Source organism: Lemur catta, chromosome X, assembly GCF_020740605.2.
Source record: "Lemur catta isolate mLemCat1 chromosome X, mLemCat1.pri, whole genome shotgun sequence".
NCBI lineage: Eukaryota > Metazoa > Chordata > Mammalia > Primates > Lemuridae > Lemur > Lemur catta.
Window position 1 is genome coordinate 6,124,019 of NC_059155.1, and position 10,979 is coordinate 6,134,997.

A 10,979-nucleotide genomic window follows, 5' to 3' on the forward strand; every position below is an offset into this window, starting at 1 on the left:
ACATGTGTCTTGCGTACACTCAGAATCAGGCTACACTCAGTATTTGTTTGTTCCTTTGATGTTTATGTTTAGCCCAGCCCATGTTTGGCAATGACCTTGACCACAATATAAAACATGTCCCATCCAAGTTAATGGTTATGAGAACTTAAAATTATTCTAAGAATTTTTTTAAAACCCTTTCTGGAAAAGTCTTCTGACAGAAAAACAAAATCAAATCAAAACAAAGAAGTAAGAATCAAATTAGTTTGGGTTTTTTTCCCAATGAAAACATTCCTTATTTAATTTATCGTGTACTTTCCTTCCACATTCTAGTTCGTTAAGTGAGAAAAAGGCGAGAGGAGGCAGAGGGAAGTGAGCCAGGCAGGCAGAGGACGAAGGAGGAAAGTGGAAAGCACAGCTGAGGAGAACGAGAGCATCTTTGATTGTCCTGTGATTATGGGAATGTGATGGAGGAAGAAACAAACACAGCTTATCAGTTAGGAAAGTGGCCACAAGTAGTAGAAAAGCTGGCTGTGATAGATTAAATAATTAGAAGTTTGATTTTCTCACATAGGGACTCTGGGGGTAGCTTTCTGGCATTGGTTCAGCAGCAGAGCTTTGGGCGGTGCCCAGCATCTTTCTGATTAGCTTAGCTTTGCCACATGATCACAAAAAGGCTACTGAAACCTGTTAAATCCTGCTCTGGGGAAAGGCTCTGCCCATCCCTCCCAGTCTGGGTTCTCACTGGGGGTCGGGGGCCTTGCAGCAGTGCCAGAAGTGCTCTCTTTCATCCCTGTGCCACCTGGTCCCTGGGGACGCCATGCACCTTAGCTTCCTTTCTGTAAACCAAGGGCGCCCACAGCTCCCGGTTGTGATAAAGAGGAAAAGAGTCTTCCCGTCCTTCAGCACATCCGCGCTGGGGGCCCGCCTGTGCCGGGCCCTGGCCTGGTGCCGGGGAGCAGCAGTGAGCAGGACCGAATCCCTGCCCTTATGGAGGTGGCCTGCTGTCCAGCGAGGGGACACAAACCAAAAGGAAGCTGGAGTGTGACCCGCTGTGTGCATAGAAAGTGTGGGAGTGGTCATACAAGGTCTCCGTGGGGGGAGGTGACACTTGAGCAGAGACCTGGGGGGATGTCAGGAGCAAAACAGTGCAGGAGGGCACGGCCAGTGTGGAGGCGCTGAGGCAGCGAGCTAGTTTCCTGTTAGTTCTGCTACTAACACAGTACCACAAACCAGGTGGCTGAAAGCAACAGAAATTCAGTCTCTCCCTGTTCTAGAGGCCCGAAGACCAAAATCAAGGCGTCAGCAGGGCCCTGCCTCTTCCAGCTCCTGGTGGCCCTAGGCATTCCTTAGCTTGCGGCAGCGTCGCCTCAATCCTTGACTCCGCCTTCACGTGGCCTCTGCCTCTTCTCCATGTGTGCCCCTCCTCAGTGTCTCTTCTAAGGACACTTGTCAATGGACAATCCAGGATGACCTCACCTCAAGATCTTTAACACAATTACATGTGCAAAGACCCTTTTTCCGAATAGGGTCATATTCAGAGGGCCCAGGGATCAAGACATGGACACATCTTTTGGGGGAGCTCCCATGCAGCCCAGTACAGGCAGGACATGCTTGGTGTGTCCGAGGCCTGTGTGGCTGGAGCCCAGTGAGCCCGGGGCGGTGGCGAGGGGTGCAGGCAGCAGGGGCTGGGCAGCGGTGACGAGAAGAGTATGTGCCTAGCACCTAGTACAAGGCCTGGAAACGAAGGACAGCTGTAGTCACAGTTGACGTTCGCTGCACCGTTGACGTTCATCTGCTGTGTGTTGGGCCCTAGTTGTGATCCGTCCTCGCAGGAACACTGATTGTCTTCATTTTACTGCCGGGAAAGCCAAGGCCAAAGTGTGAGGTCGCTTCTGCCAGTGACAGAGACGGGCAGTCGGAGGGGCCAGGGCCTGGCCCCTCTCTCACTGAGAAGTCTTACACTGCCGACTGCTGGGTCCAGCCCAGCCACATCTGTGGGGCCTGGGAAAGGCCAAAGGTTCTGGCTCTTTCTGCACGAGGCGGCTTTCCAGGTTCCCTGGCAGGACGGGTAGAATGCTGCACATGCCCGGGCTGCCAGGCTCGGACACAGGACGGAGACATTTCTAGCTGTTAGCGAGGCAGCTGGCTTTCTAGGACCAGCCTGCCCCTCTCGCCTCCAAACTTGCCGCTTTCCTCGCCTCCACCCGCTTCCCTTGTGCCCGTCCCGTGCCTGTCTCCGAAGCTCAGGGCCGATGGAACGTGGCCAGATTTCCCGAGCGGAAGGAGACCTTTCTCCTTGTCACTTTCCTAGAGCTTTGCCTTGAGCATTTCCCCTTTAGGAATCCTTCCTCTGGCCCTTTGAGATGTGTGTCAATCTTTGAAAGTGACATGGAGGCATCATCACTCTGAAATGCAAACGCAGAGCCGGGGCCCTCATCCCTGCCTCCCTGGGGTTTAGCCTGGGTCGTGGCTCCCTGCTCCAGCCACCGAGAAAAAGCGTTGCTTTTCCTTCAGATAAAGGCAATTCACTAGCCAGGTAGCCACGCAGATTCCCAGGGGCACCTGTACCAGTCACAGGTTACTTGAGAAGGTATCTGCCTCACTACAGAAAAGGCGGTGTTTCTTTCCCCGTCTTTGCAGTCTCATTAGCAGTTCGCTTTACCGTTTGCTTTCTTTTCCGCATGTGTGGAGGGGACTCTCTGGCTTGGCAGGACCTTTAGTCTTTCCCAGTTCCGTGCAAGGGTGGAGTCCCGAGGGTGGGGACAGGTCCAGAGGCGGGGGTGGGGGGCCCAGCGGAGGCCATGCATCAGGGCCGGGACTTGGGGAGAGCTGGGCCCGAAGATGCCAGGCAGGGCACCGCCAGCCCCTCCTGGCCTCCTTGAGGAGACTGGCCACCCAAGAGGCTGGGGCTTCAGCTGGGAATGTGGTGACCGTCGCACTTCAGCGGTTGCTACACTTCTGGAACCCCCCATCTGGGTCTTGAGGGTGGCTAGAAATGAAGAGATGGAAGTTGGGAGGATGCTGGCCAGGAGCCGAGAAACAGGAGCAGGGTCGCGGGCACGCCTGTTAACAGCGAGGGAAGGACGGCCCCGGGAGGCAGAGGCCTAAGCGTCAGGGGGGCTCCCTGAGCTCCCAACCGGCTGCCACAGACCTGGGCTTTGCCTGACAAACACTCCTGAACTTCCAGGATGACAGGGACATCTTGGAAGCCTCCAAACAAAATGAACCAGCAACAGCAGGAATGAAGCCGGAGTCGCAGAAAGGTCTGCAGCCCGTGGCCCCAATCCCAGCACATACCACGCACCCGCGGGGGAAGGGAAGCAACGCAGCCTCATATCATTATCCAGTACAACTAAAATATGTAATAAAAGATGACCGCAAAATCTTCACTCAGAGGTTAAGATGAACTATACTATATAAGCATTGGATTGGGAATGAAACGGAAAGCAAAATTAGACGGTAACTCTACTGCAAAGCGAAGAAGAATGTGTAATAGCAAATGTATGGGACACAGTAAAATCCACGTTTAGGGGGAAAGTGCAGCCTTTGAGTGCCTTAGTCGTTCAAGAAGGAAAATGACAAAGGGGATTAGTTTTCATCTTAGGAAATTGGAAAAAAAGAACAAAAGCTAAACCAAAAGAAAACAGAGAGATGGAATGAATAAAGGTAAATGGGGAAGTTAACAAAGCAGAAGATAAAAGAAGGACAAAGGGACAAAGGATAAATCAAAGTTCTGGGGTCTTTTGCTTTGAAAAGATCAATGAAATGTACAAATCTCTTACGATCCTTGTTAAGGACAAAAAACTACACATGACTAGGAATGAGAGGGAGATATCACTACAGATACTGAAGAAATGAAGAGAATTGTGTCACTTGAAAACCTAGAGGAAATTAACTGCAAAATGACTCCTAAACAACAAAGGTATTTATGATTTTTTTTAACAGCATCACCTAGTAAGGTCTCATTTATGCAAAATCCTAAGTGAGTGTGTGGGAGTTAGGTGCATATAGGTATGTGCAGGGTGTGTGTGGTGTTGCACAGGCAGTTATGTGCGTGGCACACATGTGTGAAGTGTGTGTGTGTGTGTACGGGTTGTGGGGGTGGGGTGTGTGGTGTGTGAGTGTGGGGATGTGTGTGGTGGGAGGGAGCGGGGACTTGCGCATGTGCCTGTGTGTGTGAGTGCTGGCGTGGTATGGTCGGAATGTTTGTGTCTCTTCAAAATTCACATGTTAAGACCCAATAGCCAAAGTGGTGCTACGAGGAGCCAGGGCCTTTGGGAGGTGAGTGGGGTTACTGCCCTTGGGAGAGACCCCAGGGAGAGACCCCAGGGAGAGACCCCACTGCACGCACGCATGAGAGGGCCACGTCTAGGAGGCACGAGCCCTTCCCAGACATTGAACCTGCCAGTGCCTGCATGGTGGACTTCCCAGCCTCCAGGACTGTGAGACACAAATGTCGTTCATGAGCCACGCAGTCTGTGGCATTTCTGTTACAGCAGCCAGCATGGACTAAGACAAGGTGCAAGTAACATGTCCCAGGTCCTCATCCCTGGTGAACCACTTAGGAGAGGTTGATGCTCCAGAGACATTAAAAGGCAAATGCATGTCCTGAACAGAGTGTGTGAGAGTGGGTGAGTATGTGAGTGTGTGAGTGTGTGGGACTGTGTGTGTGTCAGTGTGTATGTGTGTGTGTGTGTGAGTACGTGTATATGTGTGAGTGTGAGTGTGTGAGGAAGTGTGTGAGTGTGAGGGAGTGTGCGAGTGTGAGAGAGTGTGCATGTGAGTGTAGGGGTACAGCCGTGTGGGGGTGTTTATAAGCTGAGCTGCAGGAAAGCAGGGTCCCCACGATGCTGGGGCTGTTTCCCGGGAACAAGGTGAGGGGCCTCTGCGCAGCCAGGCTGAGACTCCTTGTCCCTTTCACATTGTCTTCAGCACAAAGAGGAGCTGGAGATGCTTATGGCCTTTTGTTTTAGTCTTTGTCACTCTCCATGAATAATTCTGTTTTCAATTGGCTCATGTCATATGTCCCCCAGGTATACTCCTGTGATCACAGCCATGTCCCCATTGGCCGCCACCCTTCGTAGCCTAATATGGCTCATTAGTCAGTGGCACAGTTTGACCAGGGGTGGGCAGCTGGCCAGGGACGAGCTGGAGCAGCGGAGCTGGCTCGTAGGACAGGTCGCAGCTCTTTGGGGTCTGGGCCCTTTTGTTCAGTCCCATCCCAACCCTTGTGGATGTCAAGAGCTCGCTTGTTTCTTGCCAAGTGGCGTTCCACGGTGTGGACGCCCGACGGCTGGCGGTGAACACTCAGGTGGTTTCCGAGGTGGGGCTGTTGGGAACACAGCCGCTGTGGACACACATTCCTTTCTCTTGGGTAAATACTGAGGCCTAGGCGTGGACTGGCTGGGCCACCTGGTGGGCGCACGTGTGACATTGTGAGACACTGCCAAACTGTTTTTCCAAGTGGCTGCACTATTTTACCTTCCCACAGAATGAAAGAGCATTTCTGTCTTCCCCAGCCCCACCCACACCTGCCATTCTAACAGATGCTAAATGTTCAGGAATTTTGAGAACTAATTATTAAATACGATCATTATTAAATTATAAAAACTGGCAAATGAAATATTAAAAACAAAGGAGATACTCAAAATTCATCACATCGTCATGGCGGTGGCTTGGGGCTGGCCCACCAGGGTTTGACTCACTACTATTTTTTGTTGATGGCCTAAACTTAAACGGGGGAAACCTTACTAATGCAGAGATCACATTTAAGAATGTGTGTCTGTGGCCATGCGTTGTTAATAGAAAAAAAAAAAAAAGACTTTTCTAGTATTTGAAAACTATTATTCAATTCAGCAAAGAAGCTGTTCATCTTTGTTGTTTCACTTTTGTCTTACTCATTAATATAAACAGTGACGTGGGGAGCACACTCGCCCACCCGCCGGGACCACGCGCGGGGTCCAGGCACGCGTCAACAAAAGCATTTGTGAGAGCAGCTGGCCGTGTGGGACGCACAGTGAAAAACGCATTGTACATTTCATTGTATACATTGTGGATTTCATTATTTATAAGATGTGTGCTCACATCCTTTATACGAGCACAATTTATAACGAACGTGTGTGTGTGCCCACTCGGGCCAGACACACCTACGTCCGTGCACACGCTCACATGCGCTTGCCCGGACAGCCGCTGGCTAGGCATTTATGAGCACGTGGCTGCTTTGAGGCGGCAGAGGCAGGTCGCAGCCTGTCTGTGCAGCACAGTAGGCAGACGCTTGGCATGGCCAGTCCCAGACAGGCCCAGGGAGGATGCCTGGGCCAGGCCACTGTGAGGCCAGGGCAGCCCAGAGTGCCGCGGGACAGGCGCTGCGGCCTGAGAGAGGCGAGAGGGCACAAAACCAGATCCCTCATCTGTGTGATCCTGGAGTTGAGCCCCTTCTGGCAACCCAGTTGGTGTCACCTGCCCAGAGAGTCAGAGGTGAGGCCAGGATTTTAAGGGCACCACCTGCCAGTTGAGGGCACCAGGGGTTCTGGGGGACTCTATACCCCTGTGCCTTCTGCTCCTGCCTGGAGCAGGGTCCTGCACTCAGGCTCAGCCCTGCTGGGCCAGCCCCAGCCTCGTGACACTTTCCCAGGTGGGTGCTCTCCTCACCAAGCTTGGCTGCGACAAGACCTCTGGTTACCAATCTCATTCCCAAACTGGTCCCTGCAGGGCTTCCCTGACCACACACCCTGCTCCACCCCCGCCAGGCCACGGTCCGTCCCACCGCACAGCCCTGTATCCGCTGCTTCTCCCTCCCCGGCCACCGCGCTCCCCGTCGCCCTGGGGGGCAGTCCTGCTCTGGACCATGAGGGCGGCCTGATGTGGCCGCTGCCCGTGCTTTGGCCTCATCATCCTGCCACCTCGCGCACGCTGCAGTGGCTCTAGTCATTTTGACCTACTTAGGGTTCCCTGAACGGGCCTGGCTGGCTCAAGGGTCGAGGCTTTGCTCATGAGAGTCACTCTTGGGTGTGGCCACCCAACCTACCCTACCCCTTCTTACCTGCCCTGTGTTTGGTGACACAAGTCTCTCCTCGCCCATGAGGCCTCCCCACGAGACTGGGAGTGCCTCAGGGTGGGGGCCCGAGGCAGGTTAGCCAGTAACCCCAAGCCAGTCACAGCTGCCATGCCACAAGGGACAGGCAGCCCAGGACAGACTTGTTTCCAGACATCGTCCTCACCACCTCTCCTCTGTGCCTGCCTCAGTGCCCCCCACCGCACACACTGTGGCATACCCTTCTGCCACTCAGCATGCATGTGTGCGTGTGTGCACGTGCATTTCACCCTGCTACCACTTCACAGAGCACGGACAGAGGTTCCAGGTCCCCCAGCGGCAAGTGCTGGAGCTGGACTTTGCACCCGGCCAGGGCCAGGCTTAAGGCCCTATCCATGGATTTCTTAGGTCTCTGGGGTGGCAGTGCAGGGAGGGGCAATGCTCAGGGGACTGTAGGAGATCAGCCAGGGAGGTGGCCTGTGGCTCAGAGGCCAAAGCCCCAACCCACCAGCCCCTCGGACCAGCCTAGGAGCCCTGATGTTCCCCCACCTGTGGTCAGTGCAGGCATGGGCCACAATGGGGCGGCCCTGGGAGTGTCGGCTCTGGTCTCTGCAGGCCGGGTGTCACGGGAGCTTGGCTCCAGTGTCTGGCCAGTAAGTCAGCTGTGAGTAGTCTGCAACGTTTATTGAGAAACAGGATGAAGGGCAGCAGTGCGGCCCTGGGGTGGGGCCTGGGGAAGGCTCTAGGCTGCATGGCTGGTCGGGCCAGGCCCGGGAGGCCCGGCAGGTGTATGGACCGGGGGTTGTCCACCAAGAAGAGCTGGGGGAGGGGCAGCGAGGCTATGCTCAGAGCCCAGCTGAGTGGTGGACGCTGGTGCTGCCCGTGGCGCAGGGAGCATTTGTGCCGCTGGTGCTTAGGCCTCCAGGTGCGGAGCATGAGGCGGCAAGTACATGGGCTCGACATGGGCCCAGCTGCGGGCCTGCTCGTCCGCCCAGGCGAGCAGCTCAGCCGCGCGGTGCAGGAAGATCAGGAGCAGGGTGTGCACGTCGCCCTCAGCCGAATGGGCCGCAGTCGGCTCTGTCTGGAAGTAGCGGTGGAAGAGGCTGCCCAGGCTGTAGCCCTTGCGGCCCTGGGCCCGGGTGCCATGTCTGTGGGCACGGTCCAGGCCCCGCAGCGCGGGCAGCGTGTCCAGGCAGATGGTGTCCTGGGGCAGGCGGGCGCCCAGGCGCTGCAGCTCGGTGCACAGCAGGGGGAAGTCATAATCGAAGCCATTGTGGGCCACAAGGCAGATGGGGCCCGCCTGGCGGCTCAGGAAGGCCTGCAGCGTCCGCACCACGGCGCGGTCAAAGCCGGCTTTCCGGCAACGCAGCAGGCCTTCGCTGCTCAGGCCAGTGATCTCGCTGGCCTTGGTGGTGAAGGCGCGCTCCGGGCACATGCACAGCGTGAGCTTGTCCAGGATCCGGGGCAGCATGGGGGCACCAGACTCGTCGTGCTCCGGGTTCTCCAGGCAGGAGCGGTGGACGGCAAAGAGGGATATCTCGGCAATCTCAGGCTCCACATTGGGGAGCCCTGTGGCTTCCAGGTCCAAGAAGACAAACGTCTCGGCCCGGGGTGCCTCAGACATGGCGATTTCTCACAAGGATGGCAAGGCCTCAAGCTGCCAGAGCAAGAGGCACAAGGGCTGAGGGCTGAAAGGCTGGGGACACGTGGGCCCTCTCTCTGGCCAAAGCTCCGACCCCTCTGGGCCTCATTTCCTTTTCTTTCTTTTTTTTTTTTATTTTCTGTACAGACGGGGTCTTGCTATGTTGCCCACGCTGGTCTCAGACTCCTGTCCTCAAGCCATCTTCCCACAGCACTGCGCCTGGCCTGGCTCTCACTTCCTGCCACCCCCACCCCACTTTGGGCTCTACGAGTGGTTTCTCAGGCCCATATCCAGGGAGACTCTGAAGGGACCTCCAGGGCTGGGATCCAGCAGCCAGGACCTGTAACTTCTGTCCAGGATGGGACTTCCTAGGGAATCATCACCCCCCTCCATTCTGCCCCTTGGGTCCCTCCCTGGCCAGCCCCACTCCTGCCACCTAAGAGCAAAAGGAAGGCCTCAGAGCCCCTTGCCCTCTGCCTTCAGGTATAGTCACAGTCCCCATCAGGGCTGTGGGGAGGCAGATGCAGCCCAGTGATGGCACCTTGGCAGGGCCCAGCCCCTTCACCCAAACACCATGGCTGGGGCCTCAGGCATAGTACCCTTGGGTCTCCACCCCTGGAATTAGCTCATATGCAGTGGCCCCGACCTCTCCCGGGCTCAGTATCTCCTGGCCTTCTCCGTGGCACACAGGTGCCAGCCCCAAACTGGCCTCTGCCTGCCCCAGGTTCCTGGCGGCCGTCCTCACCAACCCTGGCGCACTGGCTTACCTGGGCGAGCACTGGCCGGCTTCCTGGGCTGCTACTGGGCACCTGTCTCCGCACAGGCTGCTCCAGGCGGCCTTTAACCAGCAGCCGCGGCCCGCCCCCAGCCGCCTGTTGGGCAATGAGGAGCCTGGGGCTGCAGGACCTGTGCAGCCGGCTTGCTCGCCGCCCCCTCACTCGCTCACAGCCACTGGGACACACGCCCCGCATTTACAGACAGGACTGCAGGCTCCAGGGCCATGCGGGCTCCAGGGAGTTCCTCACAGGCACAAGGAGGAAGCCCAAGCAGGGCAGAAGGCCACGCCCTCCATTGAGCCCACCTCCAAGTCTGGCAGGGGCCAGCCTGTGACTTCCAGGCCTGGCGGGCCCAAGGTCAATGCCTGCCCCATGCTGGGATGTGCCACACAAAGGCCAGGCCTCGGTTTCCCCCATCACTGGAGATCAGGCTGCCCCTTGGGAGGCTGAAGCAAGCTCAGGAGTGTGCTCAGCCTACAAAGGGGAAGGGGTGCTAAGGATGGGGGCCTTAGTGTCACCCCTGTGAGCAGCAGTGACTTCAGGCCAGCCCACACACTGCCCGGCTACAGCTTACCCACCTTGTGGGCTCATTTTTCCACCAGGAAGGAGATGGTATCTGCTTCAAGGCTGTAACGATCCCTAACGTCTAACAAGCACTTAGCAGAGGCTGCCAGGGGGGCAGGCAGCTGGGATGAGAATGCAAGGGGGCGGGCGGGAGCCCCAGCTCTATAGGAGCGGCCGCTCCAGGTGCAGGGCCCTGGCAGTACAGGAGGGGGCCAGGTACAACCCAGCGCAGGAAGTGGCGGCGTCCCGAGCACCTCATTCCACAGCAAGATGTACCAGCACTTGGGGCACAGGGAGGAGACCAAAGTGAGTCCCTTGGCCTGTAAAGCAGTTGGCGCACGTGGACAGTGCTGACCACAGGCCTGCCTCTCCTCCCAACTCCCATCGCAGCAGTCTGGAGGACGCCCCAGGAGACTGGGCAGGAGGGGCCTGGTGCCCGGCTCCCCGTGCTCTCCTTGCCTTGAGTGCCTGCAGGGGAACCTGGGGAAGCAAAGGCGACAGTGCAGGGAACAGGTGGGGTGGGCAGCAGCAGGTGTGAGGGAGACCCTCCCGCTCCTGGACCCACAGGGGCCGAGGGAGGCAGAGGCCCCACTGGTCGTGCCTGTTCCTGGGATCCCAAGGAGGGAGGTGGCTGTGATGGGCACACTGCTCAGGGAGGTGCTGGGTCACCCTGCGAAGCCCAGAGAGCAGCTTCCTGGACAACCAGTCAGGCCACGTCAGGAATTCCCCAGCCTGTGCTGAGCACCCTGCGGGGGAGGTAGGGGAAGGAGGGAGCAGGTGCCCTGCCTGCCAGATCCAGGAGCACGGGCCTTGCGCGGGACCCCGAGGCCAGCCGGGGAGGGGGGCGGGCGGCTGGCAATGACAGGGAAGAACGGAAGCAACATGGAGAGGGCACAGCCCAGACATGCCAGGGCAGCCGGAGGGCTGTAGCCAGCTGGCCTGGACCTGGGACACCGGGCAGCCCTGGCCAGAGGGGAAGAAA

General features: G+C 57.0%; 1 protein-coding gene across 1 annotated transcript; it reads right to left on the minus strand.

Annotated features, from left to right (window-relative positions):
* Positions 1 to 7,696: 7,696 nt before the first annotated feature.
* Positions 7,697 to 9,458, minus strand: TREX2 (three prime repair exonuclease 2). The gene is made up of 2 exons (XM_045538164.1): positions 9,425 to 9,458; positions 7,697 to 8,672 (listed from the first exon to the last, which is right to left on the minus strand). Exon 2 carries the CDS (start codon positions 8,637 to 8,639, stop codon positions 7,929 to 7,931), a length of 711 nt encoding a protein of 236 aa, XP_045394120.1. The 5' UTR covers positions 8,640 to 8,672; positions 9,425 to 9,458; the 3' UTR covers positions 7,697 to 7,928.
* Positions 9,459 to 10,979: the final 1,521 nt, after the last annotated feature.